Here is a 17,396-nt window from a genome sequence, read left to right as displayed (position 1 = left end):
GTTTTTCATTTATTCTGTGTATAAATCTGTTATCAGTTAAACTCATCTTTTGCACTTTTGATTTGCCCTTTTTACATTTAGGATGTCTTCTGTTACAATGAAGTTTTAACTTTTTAGTTAAACTTGTTATTTTCTTTAGTTTTTTCCTCTTTGTGTCTAGGAATTATCTCAAGACAAAAGGTATTTTCTTGTACTAGTTTTATATTATTGCTTTATATATTAGGATCTTTAATTCATCTGAAATTTATTTTATCTATGCTTTCAAATAGGTACCTAGTTTTATTTTCTTCCATATGAGTAACCAAAAGAATTTGACTCACTTCTTAAGTAATATATCTCATTGATACAAATATGTCCTACACAACTTACCCGAATGTTTTTGAACCTGTAGCTAAGCTTTCTATCCAGTTACTTTTATTTTGGCAGCTGATGAATTATGGTAGAGCTTTAAAATAAAGGTACTCATCTTCTGCTTGTGTTTAAAATGATCTGGGTTTTTGGTGGCTCTTGCCCGTATGAATTTTAAGATTGATTAAATTCTGTTAAAAAAAATCTCTGTCAGGGTCTGATTTGAATTGTATTGGATTTATAGACTATTTCAGTTCTGTATAGTTTCCATAAAAATTACTTACCTATATATGATATATATTGTATAATGTTTTATATATAAAAAATGTTTTAGATTTATCCTATACATTAAATGAATTGATTATGCCTTACTGCTTTCTCTATTCTTTCCTTCCTTCTGATTGAATTTTTATCTTCCTGAAGCACACCTTTTGGAATTCTTTCAATGAGTAGCTCTGAATGACAGGATTCCTTGTGTTTGAATACTTCTTTTACCATAATTTTCTGTGGATGATGGAGTTAATTCCTCAGTTGCTGGGGGAGAAAAAAGGTGACATCATTTGACTGCTAGCTTTCACAAGTAGATTAGGTCAAGGTCACAACCCATTCTTTTGGTATCCTACAGCCTGAGTGAATGATACAAGTGTCTCCAACTCAAAATGACTCTGAAAAGACACCTTGGATTCAAACCAAGGCCTTTATGTAGAATATACTGCAGACCAACTTTTCACTCTATCCAATACTGGTACCATCCCTTCAATAGCTGGTGCTCCTAAAACATTCTCTAATATACTTTTTATCCTCATCTCTGACTTAGAATGCACTGGCTGGTGAAGTCAACCTAAGACAGTCATTTCTAGAACTGGCCTAAGAAAGTAGACACTGAAATGGGATTTATGACTTGAGTCATAGCCACTTGACTGACTGGCAGGACCTCCTCATTGGTGATAGGTGTAAGACAGAGAGACCTTGGCAGAAGGTAACTGCAGTCGTTAAAACTTTGATCAGTAATGAACCATGTTGATTTTTTAATGGAAAGTAATATTCTAGTGGGTGCGATGCATCAGGCATTTGAGAAATATGAGGGAAACAGTGACCTTAAGGACAGAAGCATTGACTGTTGCTAAGTAAAATTGATTTTTGGAAATAGCAAAATGCTGAGTGGTTAATTGGCTATTAAAATCTAAGAAGATAATTGAGAAGGTCTTTTTGATAGCATCTAGAGAGGCTTTTATCCTGTGTGCAATGGCAGAAACAGCTGAGGGACAGGCCTGGCACTTTAATCATAAGCGTGGCAGAGTTCCAAAGGAGATTAACCACAAACCCCTGCACATTAGCTATGCCAAAGTCATAGTGCTACATCAGAAAGAAAGAGACTCTGATTGAGCTGGCTGGGTGGGGGTACCTCAGAGTCTTCAATTTCCAGATTCTCTTGAACCCTCTCCACCTACATGTGACCCAGTATTCCTGATTAATGGCTAGTGCTCCCTTTTGCTTGAAAAGCAGCAGAAGTCTTCTCTTTGTAATATAAACTGTACCACTGGCAAGGTCTGCTCCCAGCTGTCTTAGCCACTAGATCTACGGATAGGGTCAAGTTACAACACAACCTAGTAGATATCATGATCAACAAGAGCTGCATGGAAACAAGGGAGAGGGGCCCGGCCCTGAGAAGGTTAAGAGATACATAACAGAATGTGGTGTTCCCAGGAACAGAATGTGGTGTTCCCAGGGACAGAATCAATAGGCAGCAAATGAAGATATCACTCAACTGGTACAATTAAAAGAAATTAAAGGAAGGTATGGTTAGGATGCTGAGAACGATGTTGCAATAATGGGTCAAAAATATTTGCCTAGTTTCTAGGTCTGAGCCAGCTTTTGAATCTGTAGACTATCATAGCAAAGCCCAGGTCCAAAGGAGGAAAGCACTGGGATACCATGAAAAGTGTACATGCTAATGATTTTCCTGGTTCTTTCTGAGAGGGTCTTTTGTACTTTCTCTGGGAAACTGTACCTTGAGTAAAAGGGAATATCAAAATATTATATGATGTGACAGATACAGGAATCCACCTCCCTTCTATAAGCATTACATTAAAGAGATTTGGAAAATTATAAAATAGTTTCATGCTTCTAAGTTTATGTCTGAGAAAATACTGTTCTGTTTCAAATAAGCACTACTGTATTAACATGTAAGGGATTTATCAGGAAGATATTTAATGAATTAAGAAATATTTTAAAATTTTATCAATTTAAATTTCTTACAGAGTAAATATTAATAGATATAGCCCACATTATCTGTGTAATCTTGGGGCAAGTATAATTGTGTCTCTGCGTGTGTTTCCTCTGTGTAAAATTGGGAGTTAATACTACACATGTAAAATAGCAGTCCAAGAGCAAAAAATTGTTATATGTTAGTTGTTATTAATATTATTCTATTTTTCTCTGTGAAATAGGAAGTGGTAATATGTGTTAAAATTGATAGAAGTAGTGGTGGAAGGTTGAAGAAAGGAATATTTGATAAAGCCATGTGACAAATCCAAATGATAGAATCAATTTAGAAAATGTAGGAGGATTGGAGGACAATTCTGAGAAGCTGTTGATCTGGTGATTATGAATCGAAAGTAGAATCATAATTGTGTGTCTTTTTTTCCTCTCTTTCCCTCCCCTCCCCTCCCCCTGCTCCACCCCACCCCAATTTTCTTTTTCTTTTCTTTTTTTCTTCTCTCTCTCTCTCTTCAAAATTCAGAATAGGAGAAAAAAAAAAAAAAAAGAAAAGCTGTTGAATTCTCAGAATTGGATATATTCCAGTTGGTTTAGTTAGAAAGAAAACATGGCAAATTGTGAAGTAATGAACTATGTTTTATAAAGCAGCTAAAAAAGACAGGAAGGAAGCAGAGAGATGATCAAAAGAAAATAGAGTGGTCAAGAAATTTGAAGTCTCCATTAGGAGGGAAAATTGTGTGAGAGAGTTGGCAAAATAGGCAGTTGAATTTTGACTTTTAAACCTCAACAAGACCCGAGGTTTAGTCAGGAAAGTAGATTCCTAGAGTGTAGTGGAGGTAATGGCTGCAGGAGACGAAGAAATCAAGGATTTAGGAGGATGGATCCTCTACTTATCTGTTAAGGTGATTATATGACGGCAGAGGTTAAAGTGATGTGAGTTTTCCATTAATAAGGGACGAGTATAAAATAGCAGCGATGAAGGATAAAAAGTGGCGTAGCCAGACGGAAAGGAGTACTGATTGCCTGGGTGTGATAACGGTGGACCTTGGCACTGTCTTCCTCACCAAGAGGTCATGGGCTGGGTGAAAACAGAAACCCTCCCTTTAGTGAAACTTAAAGCAAGCAGTCTTTCAAGGATAGGGCAGTCAGGTTTGAGCTGTGGGCAGGGAGACCACACACAAGAGGCTCAGAACGTGGAGGAATTTATTCACAAAGGGATGGAACCCCAAGGGTACAGCAGAAATAGGAAACAGAGGAGGGAGGTTCCAAACTTAATCAGGCAATTGAAGGCCAGCTTGTGATGTAAAGCATGTAAGATTTAGATAGTGGAATGGTTTCCAACTGTTTGGGCAAATTCTCTTTAACATTTTTTTCTTCCTTTTGGATTCTTTCAATTTTTCTTAAAAAAATAAAACTGCCGAGGGCTTGGGTCCTTCCCTTCCCAGTGCTCTCCCGCCTGCCCTCACATTGTCTTTGTCTCACAGGTTTCCTCCTCAATGAGTCTCCCAACCCTCAGGGAAGGGCGGGAGCTGGGCGGAGCGAACAGAAGTGGGCGGGGCTGCTCCGGCGTTTCCGGTCTACGTGTGCCGTAAGGGAGCTGCTGACGTAGGAGGACATCCGGGTCTTCTCCCAGTGTCGGAAACCTGCGCTGTCTGTCGTTCGGGGTGGCGGTACGCTTTCCGGAGTCCTAGTCCCTGCGAGGGGTTGACTGCCTGCGCCGCGCCATTCTCAGCTCCTGGACCCCGCGTGAGCCCGGCCGCCCCAAGTTGGTGAGCGCGCGAGGTACAGTGCCCCGCGCCGCAGCCGGGAGCCGCGTGGCGCTCCGCCTGTCCCTTGGGGCGTCCCCGCCTCCTACGGGGTCCCCCGACTTCGGGCCTGACCTCTGAACCTGTGACCCTGAGCCTTTCCCTGTGTTTGAAACTCTCCCTGGAAGGCAGAGGAAAGGATTTTACTCTTTTAAGTGACCATAACAAGTTGGAGGAAAAGAAAATGAGGCTCAGTTGTCAGTGAGTTCAAAAGACACCCTTGGGGACGTAGAGAATGTCACCACTCGGTCACCCTGTGATTATTTTCTGAGCACTGTTGGCCAGGGCAGCGCACCCTCTGGATTTTTCGTCTTACTACTGGAAAGGTGCCCGAGTGTCTTGGACGCTACTTAAGTAACCACCAGTTAACTCTTAAGACTGGTCTCTGTGTATTTTTCAATCCATACCATCCTGCCTGCGCCTTGGGTTTTGATCAGACAGTGCATTTCAGAAAGCTTCAATTTAGAAAAGGCTTGCTCTTCTATATGTTGAAGTTCTTTCAGTGGAGGGATGAAAGCAAGTTTTAAAGTCCTTTTAAATATACAGTAAATGTATGTGCTCCTGTACATTACATATGAACCCTGTTAAAACTATATGCTCACTGCCTGTAGGAAGAGCAGCTTTCAGAATCAAGGCAACTGTAGTGTTTTTCATACCTTTACTGAGAGAATGTTTTGAGTTTGTAATTAATGGTGACATTTGACGCAATTATGATGCTATATTTAGATATTACTTGGCAGTGACTAGACTTGTTTTACTCAGTGTTTTGGGAGAATTAGGCTATCTGAATATATATCCTTAGAAAGCAATTTCAACTGAGTAAAAATGCATTTTTAGATGATTTCTTGATGATACATACTTACTGATTTTTATTTTTAAGCAAGGTGCATCAGAGAACCTTTTTTTCTTAGTGAAAGAATACTGCTACTTCGGGTTTTAGGATAATTTCTGTTTATGTTTACATTTTTAAAGAATTGTTCGGTAGTAAAAATATGTGTCTTAATTTTAAAGATCTTTGCTTTATTTGGATTAATGTATGCATAATGGTTTGTAAAGGTTTACAGCTTGCTTAACCATAAAAATGTTAGACAGTATTGAAATTCAAGGACAGTAAGAATATTTTGTTATTCTGTTTTTTTATTTTTTATTTTTTAATTGTTTTTCCGGTACTGGGAATCGAACTCACGACTTTGTGCTTGCCAGGCAGGCGCTGTGCCGCTGAGCTAAACCCCCAGCCCTTTTATTCCGTTTTTCATTTAGTTCATTAAAATAGTAAACGAAAACCGGCAGTTACATCTTTCCTGTTTTCTTTTTTTGTTGTTTAGAAAGAGCGGAAAATGCCTAAAAAAAAGACTGGTGCCAGAAAGAAGGCTGAGAACCGTAGGGAACGTGAAAAACAACTAAGAGCATCAAGAAGCACTGTAGATCTAGCTAAACACCCATGTAATGCTTCAATGGTAACAGCTTTCTTTTAAAATATCAACTAATATTTAAGATTGTGTATGTATTTTATCTGAAATACACCTGAAAAAAGTTCAGTGAGTACAGTGTTTTTGCATATATTACATTATTTAATCCAGAACCTGTGTTGGAAGCGTGTTCTTTGTTTCTCTAATATGAGTAGCAGTCACTTTTGATTGTATATTATTTATAAAAGCTAGCAAATTATCTCCCATATTTGTGGTAAACTGATACTGAACAAGAATGGATAATAGGAACTATGATATTTACCACTGTGTCGACCCTTACATACTTTAACTCAGCTTGTCTTGGGTTTTCATCATTTTCCTTTAGCAATTCTTTTTTGAGCTACCCAACTTGTTGACATATCTTTTGGCTACCTGTCCTATTACCTTTTATGCCTGTGCTTAATGAGTTAATCTTGATCATTTCTGGCTGCGTTGGTGAAATTTGTGAAAAAACCAATGATTGTTATGTTATCTTTATTCTCATCTCTCCATATTTTCACTTTTGCTCTTTCCATAATTTCCTCTTCACTTATTCTGCTTTAGCTTCCTCAAACTTATGGGAAATGCTTTACGTGCCTAAATTTAGCAAATATTTATCGTGCATCTACTCTGTGCCGGGTACTCTTTTAGGTGCTATGGTGATTTATAGCTGAATGACCTGGTGTTCCTGTTTCTACAAGCTTACAGTTCAGTTATTTGTTTATAAATGACAGAAATCCAACTTAAATAAGTGTAAGGAAAAATAGTTTATTGAATGGGTAATGGATTAATGCAAGTAGCTAGAAAAGGGGGGATGTAGCTATGAGGTATAATTGAATGCTTACATTTAAAAACAAATTAGTTACAGTAATAGAGACATTGCTATTAATCTCCTGCAAAATACTGCTCTGTGCTTTGAACATACTTATCCCATCATTCTTGCCCATTTCTGAACCAGTTCTGGAAGCCTTTTTTTGTGTCTTTAGTTGTGCTCTCATGGCTGCTTCAGTGTCCTGAATTGATTAAAAACATTTATCTTTCATGATCATTTTGACTTTGAGGAACAGTCTGAAGTCATATGGTGCAGTTCTGCTGAATAAGGTGGATGAAGAACTGATTTTTTGAGCCTTCCTTTCTGTTGGATGGCACTCAGCAGCAGCATTCATAGTGTTATTGATCACATCTCCTTAGAACACTCTTTAAGGAGGACTTCAAGAACTGCTTCAGAAAGTGGCAAGAACATCAGGATAAGTGTGTTGAGGAAGGAAAATACTTTGAAGGAGATTATGGCAGTGTGTCTCTTACTATATAGTACAGTTTTAAAATTTAACCATTCATTATATAGTTTGGTCGCAGCTTGTCATACATTGGGTCAGTTGTATCCCAACTTGTAGTTCCATCCTTTGCCTTTCATTCATTTTTGCTTATTCTCTTTTCTCAGTTGTTCATTTGCTTTGCTTCCTAGTTACTTGTAGCTTACATACATGTATCCCTTTATATGTTGTTGAGCTCAGAAAGGAGAAACTGCTATGTCTGTCATGAGCCAGTGTTCATCCCAGCACTAACACTTATGGAAGGGAAAGGGCAGGATTACATAGCATAGATGTGACAGTGAGGAATGTTCTGGTTGTCAAGGTCATTTCATGAGAAGAGGAGGGCCGGTCAGAAAACAGTAAGGGATGGGCATATATAAATGTGTATAATGAGAGTAGATATTGATAAGTATTTCAATAAAAGCACAATACATTTATTACGACTAAGAGGTGATAAAACAGTGTGTGTAGGGATGCAGCTCACAGAGAAGGTGGGATTGTCACTAGACCTTCCATTAGGTAGAGTTTCAAAGAAAAGTATTGGAAGAAGGAAAAGTGTGGAGAAGAGAGAGCTTGGGATGTACTTGGGGAAAGGCTGACCAGTGGTGATTTACTTCGAGGAGAATAGACCACAAGATTTGAAAAGTGCTGGGGGTTCAGCTGTGGGGAGCTTTTAAAGCTATGTTTAAATGTAGGTATTCTGTGATCTTTTGTGTTCACTGTTTCTTATATTCATTCTGTAGCATTTGACTTCTTTAAAAAATGGGGAAAAAAAACACCACTCTATTTAGTCTCTTTTGTGATGCCACTTTTTCTAGTGTGATATGGCTAGAGTACGCCTTTATTGTTTAAATATATGTAGAAGATTTAATATGTGGGTGGAAATGGTACTATTTAAATTTTAACGGAGAAAACTATATTCAACAGAAAAGTTAATGATACATTTTCATTTTTTATAGGAATGTGATAAGTGTCAGAGGTAAATTTTGTTTTTTTTTCTATCTTCAAATAATAAAATTGCCCCTCTGGTCTTTTATTTTACATTTACCTTATTTAAAATTTTTATTTTACATGACAAGGCGGCAGAAGAATAGAGCATTTTGTTATTTTTGTAATGCTGTACAGAAGTTACCAATCTGTGCACAGTGTGGTAAGTATATAAAAACACATGCCTTTTCTTTCAGCCAGTGTTTGGCAGTTAATCAGTTTGAACCTGTGGATTCGTTATTATTTACAGTAGTATTATGTCTTTCCACTGGTGAAATAACATCAGATGTTATTTGAGCTATCAGAAAACATCAGATTTTAGTTTTGCTTCTTAGATGTAATACTAGAAAATACGGTAAAATACAGATACAGATTGCTAACAAGTTGTTTTAAATACTAAAAAAAGCAAACTTTAGGCTAACATTTGGTGGTTCTGAGTCTTTAATGATACCACCTTAGTCTTATCAGTATCTTTTAAACTTTTCTAAATTTCAGTTCCTCCTATTGGCTGGGGATGTAGCTTAGTAATGCAGCGCCTGCATAGCAAGGGTGAGGCTCTGAGTTTGGTTCCTGCTACCAAAAAAAAAAAAAAAAAAGCTCAAAAAAAGCCCTTTGTAAATGGAAAAGTAAAATAAGCTTTGGTTCCTTCTAATTTTGCCTGCTAGGCATTGGAAAATACTACCTTCTGATGTAGTCTGTTAGACCACTAAGAACCATTTTATTCCAATATAACCTAGTTTTGATTTTATGGTGAGTTCTTTTTCTGTTTAGTATTACTGTGTGATTCTTCAGTTTCCTCAGATGTTTTCCTGAATGACAGAAGTAGAGTTCTGTGTCATGCATCCAGTTTCCAAGTATAGGTAGAAACTTTTACCCTGAAATGATGATTTAAAGTAGAAATAAATGGTGTTTCCCAAATAACCTACTACCCGCTACTTGAGATACTAGTAGGTAGTTTTTGAAAAATATATATATGGAAGTAGTGCTGCAGGTTTCATCCTCTCATTCCATCTAGGAGATTACATATTTATATGTTAAAAGCTCTGGAGATCTTCAATAAGGAAATCTGTTTAACTTTATTTACTCCAAATTTACCTCTCAAATTTTTACTTGAATAAATATTCCCTTTATTTTGGGGATGGTAGTTTCAGGTGGAACAATTTGGGATGCTCGTATTTCTGTGTGTCTTAAGTATAATCATGCTGCAATATAATCATGGTAGCCAATGTTTAGCCCTGCATCCCTGAATATTTCTAGTGTATTTCTAGCTTTCAATCATACATCTTTTTTATTCTGCAGTTAATGGAAAAGAGAAAACTGGCCTCCATGGAACACTGATCTATCTGCTTTTACATCCTTATTTTGCACAGGGCAGATAAATGTAAAATGAGAAACTAGATTTTGTGCAAGATTTAGAGGTCAAGTCTTACCATATTTTAATGTCTCTGGGCTTAGATTTCGTAGTGGTATAATTGGGTGCATTTTCTGTTTACTGTTCTTAGTGTTAGACATGAACAGTTGGGGTAATTACTGCTGCATTTCCAGTTTCTCTTTCTTCCCATTTCCTGTTGTCTAACTTTGTGCCTCAGGAAATCAAGGTACTAGAAAATTGATCATCTTCTTTTTCTCTACCGTTCCACTTTGTAAAATCTCAGATGAGTGATTAATGTGTCATCATTAATCTTCACGTAATATCCGATAAACAGATTTTCTGGCAGTGTTTCAGCTTGGTAATTTTCTGTTAGATCAGAGCTTTTGTGAGTATGTTGCAATTTTTAATTGAAATACTATATTTTTTTTGGTGCTCTGTTGGGCACTATTTCAAAATTTTGTTAGAATTCTTAGAAAAATGTTTACCTGGGAGCTATGTTTTTTAATTTTACGAATGAACAAACTTAAACAGAAGAGTTGCATAATCATTTTTGGTGTTGTTTGTTGTATTTTGTAGCAATAAATAAATGACAACTTGAAGCCGGACTGTTCTTATAAATTGTAAAACGTAAACTTCAGTTTTAGAGTATGACTTTTTAAAATGTTTTGATTCATCAGAAAATTCATACGATTTTAAAATGCTGAAATTACTGTTGACTTACTGAGTATAACCTGCAGTTTTTGATTTTTAGTACAAGCATGAATTAGCATGTAAATTTGTTACATATTTTAACAGGTTTATTAATACATTTCTGATTTCAAAGGGTCTGCCTATAATGAGTTCTCAGTTATATTTATTTTTTTCTTTTTAATTATGTACAGTAAAAGATACTGATTTCATTTGTATTTAAAGTATTTCCTTAGAAGCTTAGGCTAGATCAGGAGAAATTAGTGAATACTTGTTTGTACTATTTTGTAGGACTAAGAGTGCACTTTTTTTCTTTGCTAGGAAAGACAAAGTGCATGATGAAGTCTTCAGACTGTGTCATAAAGCATGCTGGTGTATATAGTACTGGCCTTGCAATGGTGGTAAGCTTCTTGTCAGTTATACCTTTGGTTTATAAGCTTCCAAGGCTAAGTAAAAGCTCCATCTGACCAGTTGTTTTTTTTTTTTTTTTTTCTAAATAGCTGTGCTTTGTCTCATGTTTCATGAATTCATTTCTCAGTGGAACCTTTCTTGTACACCTTAATCAGACTTCACAAAATACCATTTACTTTATAAGCTTTTCTTAACGAACACTTAAGCCTTTGGTTAAATTAACAGCCAAGTTCCAAAAGAATGTAGGATTATTAATGTTTTCCTTTTAAGCATTACATTTCAAAAAAGTATGTATACTTTACTTACAGTCTCATTATATACAGGATTTTCTAAGGAAATTTAGTTAAGTTAAAACATTATTTGATGAATTTTTTTCACAAAAGTATATTTTCTATTAAATATGTATTCCTTGTTTTACTGCATTTTGTTACATGATTTTTTCTGTTTCACATCCAAATTGCAGCCCATGAAGAAAGTAATAATATTTTTGTATCGAATGAAATATCTTACATATGCTAACTTTCTAAGAACATACAGTTCTCTGTCTTGAGGCAGACTTTTTCCCCTATGGTCTAGTACTTCCCAACACAGTCTGTCTTTCTAGGTTTTGGTAAACTCCCTCTCTTCCCTTGTCCATTCAGGTGTAGGTGTGTGTTATCACTTGATATTTTTCAGAAGCCCTCTCCTTTGTACAGTATCTGTTTAAACTCTACATTACCTAATTTAAGAGTGTTTTCTCTTTCTTGCTAGAATCTGGCTGATTTACGTGAATAGGTAGAGGATTTGCTAGCAATACTGATCCTCCGTTTTTACAGATCAAAAATCATTCTTCCTATTTGCTGCTTTTTGGGTCACTTACAGAGCTTTGAGTAGTATAATACTTAACTGAGGTTCAGGAGGCCAAGATTTAAATTTCAGCTCAGTTGTAATCCTAATCTAGGACTTGGATTTAGTCCTGGGACTTAATATAAAGGAAAGATCATGTAGCTCTACTCCTGTAAGATTCTTTCTAGCCTTAATGTTTTGTAGGTGTCCGTTTGTTATTGAAAGACATGTTCTTACTATGTTTGCATGGAATTGTATAGTCTGATCCTGTAGTTTAGTTCCATATGTTTTACTTTTTTTCCCCACAAAGAAATGTACTGATTTAAAGCATAAGTTATCATGATTTAAAGCATAAAAAAGATGGCAGATAGTCAGTGTTTTCTTAGCTATTCGACAAAAGTTATTTGATTATTTTATAAATAAAATAAATACAAATTTTTCTTGAATCAGAAATAGTAGTTAACAATTCAGTTTAATTAAAGGAATTTTTATAGACAAAGCTTAATCTCTTTAGAATTGGAATTCTTTTGAAGGCAATACTTGCAACTCCTGAATTTATAGGATAAGGGTATAGCTTCCCCTGTGATTATTTTTTTCTTTTGGTTTATAGCTAAGTTTTATATGTTGTGCATACCTATCAGTGAAGTAGTTTTTTACAGAACCTTCTATTTGGAGTTAAACAGTAAGAGCTTTAATGGAGTTGCCCCTAGCATTGAGATATGATAAATTACTAAATGTATAGGATTTTGATAGTTGGCCACTGGTTAAACAGTAATTGCAGCTGATCAAGTGACAGTGATCAGATGTTCCTGGTCCTTGGTTGCAGGGTGCAATATGTGACTTCTGTGAAGCTTGGGTGTGCCATGGTAGGAAGTGTCTCAGTACCCATGCCTGCGCCTGCCCTCTTACTGATGCTGAGTGTGTTGAATGTGAACGAGGTGTATGGGACCATGGTAAGTAATTAAATGCAACTGGTGAGCTTTGCTGTAAGTAAAGGCTGACTTTCAAACATACTGAATACTATTTTTTAAGATTATTTTAAGGGTGCCACCCATTGTAACTACTGGTACTATTTTGATGATGTTTAGTTGGAAAAGGGATTTGTACCAGCAGTATTTTGAGTGCTAACATTGACCTAAGCAGGTAAGAGAAAAGTTGTAGGGACAGGTGATCTCTTTGAGCACTGTGTAAGTAGCCAGGGGATTCCGGAATCCATCATTTTATGGTTTGATTTCAAGTACTTCAGCTGTTTTCACTTTAGCTTTTCTCAGAAAGCAAAATGCTGGGCACCTCAGAAATCACTTGCTCTCTCTTTTGAGCAGTTTTAGAGATGAGTTTTCCATATTTAAGTTTAACGTATTTATATTTGTGGGTTTGTTTCAATCCATTAGGAGGCAGAATATTCAGTTGTTCTTTTTGCCATAACTTTCTCTGTGAAGATGATCAATTTGAGCATCAAGCCAGTTGCCAAGTTTTGGAGGCAGAAACATTTAAATGTAAGTTTTTAAAAAATAATTAGCTTTCCTTATACCTGAGATTATGTTTATTATAAATCTTTAATGAAGAAGGAATCAGGTCTTTCCTGCCGTCTCTTATGAGACAGTAATTTGACTCATGTATCTATTTTCTGTTTCATGAAAACACGTAGTCCTGGGATGCCAGTGGCATGTTGGTTATATCAGTCCTTTGTTTTGTGGCTTATAACCAGGCGTTATAGGACTTAGGGCATTCCTGGTTCTGAGTTTCACATGTCATTTCCCCTTCAAGTTGTTATACCCCCAAACCCTATCCATGTCCCTTTTCTATTTCCAAATGCCCTCAAGTAAGTGATATTATCCCTAGTTTGTTCTTGATAGTTGGTTCCATTGATAGGTATATAAGAGAATACATCAGAAATAACGTATGAAGCTTTTAAGAAACATAGGTGCCAGGCCTTGTCCTTGGAGAGTCTGTCTTTACAATCTTTTAAATCTGGTGGGTACCAGGCATCTGTATTTGCATATGTAGTTCTTACATATATTCAAGTTGAGAATCAGTGTTATTGATTGAGTTAAAAATGCTATCATCTTTGTGGGTAATGTTTCTGAAAAGGTTAATTGAGAAGAGAATCCACATAAAGCTCTAGTGTGGGATACCTGGCACTTAGCCTTCATTCAATGGTAGTTGCCATGATAGAAAAAAGAACTGAAATTCCTAGAGTCACTTCCTTTAATTTGGTTTTCTTTCTGCTATGAAGTGATAATTTCTGTATTCATCTGTAAATTTAAAATTGGTAAGTCGTTGATCTGAGATATGCATACAACATATTTTATATATTTATATATAATTCTTGCACTATTTATGTAGAAAATTCTTAAGGATTAAAACAGCATTTAAAAGTCTATAGCATGTTTGAGGCTTTCTTAAAGTTTCACAGAATGTATAATGTAAAAATTAAAATACTTTATTTGGGGTCTAGGAGCTCTGTATATTTATAGCTTTGACCCCCAACAGGCAAATGTGAATGTAAGGCTAAAATTTCATTGAGTGTATTTGATTCAATAAAAAACAAAAGAAGAAAATGAAAACTGAATAACTGATAGGTTTTTAAGACAAACCCCTCTCCCACAGGTGTTTCGTGCAATCGGCTTGGTCAGCATTCATGTCTTCGTTGTAAGGTATGCTTGTATTTTTTTCTTCTTGTCTTGTTTTTTAAGATTTAATTTTAAATCCCTGTTTTTTGTCCACATGCAGTAGGCTTCTTCATAGTTGTAATTAAACAGGCGGGGCCTCCTAAAATTATACAGTTTAACTTTTGAGATTCTGGAATTGAAGTTGAGAAAGTGTAAGTGGCTTTTCTTGGTTGTCCAGTTGGCTTGTAGTATAGTTGCTACTACTTCACCTGTGTCCGGAGTTCTGGGTCTGTGCTTATGACACATGACGTTTCTGGAGAACATTGTGAACAAAAGGTTAGCAGTGTATCTTACTAACTTGGAAGTGTACCTTTTCAGAAGAGTGTGAGTGGAGTGAAAATTTGCATAGTGCTCTGTTTCTTTAGGCCGTCTTCAGCGTTTCTGTTGGTCACACATCATTACACAGATTCTCAGTTCGCTTACTCTCAGAAACATTTCTCTGGGTGTTAGGTTCTGCAGTCTCCTTCCTCTCCCAGCTCTGCTCCAGTTTTACCACCCTTCAGTTTGTTTAAGGTTTTCGTGCTCTCAAGCGTTAGGCATTACGTGTGACTGGATTCTTCCTTTGGCTGCAACACTCCTTTTATTTTTGCTTACCCTGCTATACCCGCATTCACTTTCAGATCTTAGCCAAGACTCAGTGTTTCCCGGAAAGCCTTTCTTGTATCCTGTGTCCTGTTAGCCCCTCGTCTGCATTTCTCTCTCAGTGCTTAGTGTCCTGCAATTGTTTCTCCATTGTCCTGTACACTCTGAGGGTAAACCGCTGTTCACTGTTGTTTCGTCAGGGACCTTGTGGATTAGCAAATGTTATCCATGGACAAATGCATCTGCACATCATATTCTGTGTGTAGTCTCTGGCTTGTGCCATGTCATGGTTCAGAAGAGTCCTGGCAAAAACCACTTTCCTTAAGAAATTAAAATCAGGACTGTGGCTGGTCCCAACAAAATTCTTAATCACTAGGCCTCACCAAAACTGTGTCTTTAAATTCTCTTGAAATACTGAATGATAGTATTTCAGAAATTAATTACTTACTTTATTTTTATTTCTTCTCTATAGGCTTGTTTCTGTGATGAACACACAAGAAGCAAGGTGTTTAAACAGGAAAAAGGAAAACAACCTCCTTGCCCTAAATGTGGACATGAAACGCAGGAGACAAAGGATCTTAGCATGTCAAGTAAGGCCTTTAAGATACCAAAGGAATAATTTGCTTTCATACTTAGACAGAATTTACCTTTATTCTCTATTTTTAAATTCCCTTTTCTTTATTTTTTTTGAGAAGCTCAATGTCTTCTCTTAAGCCTTGGAAGGTAATGTAGGTATAAATTTTCAGTTTAACTTAAGAAGAACACCAACACTTATTTTGATATTTAGTAGTTACCCCAGTTAATGACAGGAAATACTGAAATTTGAGATTGTAAAAAGGACTTTTCTGTTTTGTTAGGCTTTGTTATTAAGTAATTGAATAAATCCCTAATGGGCAGAATAATAGGTGATAATTTTCAGTACTTAAAAGTCAGGTTCATTTTGAAGTTACTCTTAAGGTGTGTAGTATTTGAACACAGTGCTTGTCACATAATATATCAGTACTATAGAAAACTTTTGTGGTTATTATAGAATTTTTTATGAAGGAGTAAGACTACTCCAACCATGATTATAGTAATGCAGCTAACATTTTGTTAGGGAGAACTTTCACTGTTCTAAACATATCAGAAGGAAAGTGTAATTCTAAGTGACTGACAGTATTTCATCTAATAAAAGATACAGTTGAGGTGAGATGAGTGACGATTTTGTTGGTCTTCTGCACCAAACTTTGTTTCACTACTGAGGCAGAAGAAATGAAGAGTAATTTTTAAATTTTTTTTACATTCAATAAAATGACACTGTAATCTTCGTTACTTGTGCATATAGATTCATTCCACATAAAGGTTAGGAAAATAATTGTCTGTCTTTTCATGGGAGAGTAGTCAGTGAAGTTCATGTGCTTTTATTTATTATAGAAGAAAACGAAGTGTAAAACTGGAATTAACAAAATGCTGTGTGCCTGTCTTTTGTAGCGCGCTCCCTGAAATTCGGCAGGCAGGCTGGAACTGAAGAGGGCGACGGAGCTTCTGGGTACGATGCTTATTGGAAGAACCTTTCATCTGACAAGTATAGTGATGCCAGCTACCATGAGGAGGAGGAGGAGGATGAAGCAGAGGATGATGAAGAGGAAGAAGATGAAGGTGGAAAGGATTCAGATGCTGAGTCCTCAGATTTGTTTACTAATTTGAATTTAGGAAGGACCTATGCCAGTGGCTATGCTCACTTTGAGGAACAGGAAAACTAGCTGAGCTGACTGCCTGGGTGTTGGCGGCCGTTTGTGAGAGTAGCAGGAGATGTGTCTTGATGAATCATGTGTGGGTATGTAAAAGTGCCCTTAGCTAGGCCTTGTGCGAAAGATAAGCCACACTGGGCCAAGGCATAGGGCAGAGCAGTTTTAAAAGCTTTTAGCATAAGAAAATGCATTTCCAGTGTAAGACTTTATTGGTCCAGACAAACACATCATGGATTGAAGTACACTTGGTTTCAGTAATTTAGTAGGTTTTGGCAATTAGATACATACATGTAGAACAAAGGAATAGAATGGTAATATATTTATTTGAAATTACCGATTTTATTAAAAAGCGTTGCTTATAGATTCATTGTTTGATTTTGTGAAATGTAATGGATAAAGTGATTTGCTGTTTTTTTATGTCTTTCCACAGAGTGAAAGTTGTATGTTGTTGTAGCCTAAATTTCATTAAATATTGCTGTTAAAGTCATTCATGTTTTTAATAGTTGACCCATTCATTTCTTCGTAATGAATGTCCTGAACAGTACTTATTTTTAATGCCTAAGTGTATTGACAAAAGTGACCAACTAGTTGTTTTTCAGGGACACAGTAAAAGAAATAGTATTAATTTCTTTTTTGAATAAATTTAGTACTATTTCACTAAGTACTTTTGACATTGTATTTACTTATTCTCATTTTTAAAATTTATTTTGCATTTCAGTACTTTTATAAGCCATTTCCTTCCTCCCTCCCTCTTTCCATCCCTCCGTCCCTCCCTTCCTCCCTTCCTTCCTCTCTTCCTTCCTTTCTCCTATTGTGGGAGTAGGTAGCAGAGGCCTACACAGACAGACATAAAGCTTGGCTCTCTGGAAGTCGTCCTTGGCGGCCCAAGTTCCAGTTGTTACAGTTTACATTAACTGAATTGGCATCATGTGGGGGGAGAAGAAGCATTGTCTGGCTGGCTTTATAGATACAGGGAAAGTATTTGAATGGCTGTGC

The 17,396-nt window shown here is 36.5% G+C and overlaps 1 protein-coding gene across 3 annotated transcripts; it reads left to right on the top strand.

The window, feature by feature from the left end:
• The first annotated feature begins 4,159 nt into the window (after positions 1 to 4,159).
• On the top strand, positions 4,160 to 17,057 carry Znf330 (zinc finger protein 330). Of its 3 annotated transcripts, none has more exons than XM_013522921.1 (10): positions 4,160 to 4,238; positions 5,699 to 5,830; positions 8,094 to 8,113; positions 8,214 to 8,284; positions 10,502 to 10,581; positions 12,243 to 12,369; positions 12,808 to 12,912; positions 14,027 to 14,073; positions 15,143 to 15,260; positions 16,141 to 17,057. In XM_013522921.1, the coding sequence occupies exons 2-10, from the start codon at positions 5,711 to 5,713 to the stop codon at positions 16,410 to 16,412; spliced, it is 960 nt and encodes a 319-aa protein (XP_013378375.1). In that variant the 5' UTR covers positions 4,160 to 4,238; positions 5,699 to 5,710; the 3' UTR covers positions 16,413 to 17,057. The 3 variants fall into 3 exon arrangements, with proteins under 3 accessions (XP_013378375.1, XP_005400919.1, XP_005400921.1); XM_005400862.2 differs by having other exon boundaries at positions 4,167 to 4,337; positions 16,141 to 16,887; XM_005400864.2 differs by having other exon boundaries at positions 4,167 to 4,350; positions 16,141 to 16,887.
• The last annotated feature ends 339 nt before the right edge of the window (positions 17,058 to 17,396 follow it).

Source organism: Chinchilla lanigera, unplaced genomic scaffold, assembly GCF_000276665.1.
Source record: "Chinchilla lanigera isolate Chin_1 unplaced genomic scaffold, ChiLan1.0 scaffold00070, whole genome shotgun sequence".
In the NCBI taxonomy this organism is placed as follows: Eukaryota; Metazoa; Chordata; class Mammalia; order Rodentia; family Chinchillidae; genus Chinchilla; species Chinchilla lanigera.
Note: the sequence above shows the minus strand (reverse complement) of the source record. Positions and strands in the feature narration are given on the sequence as shown.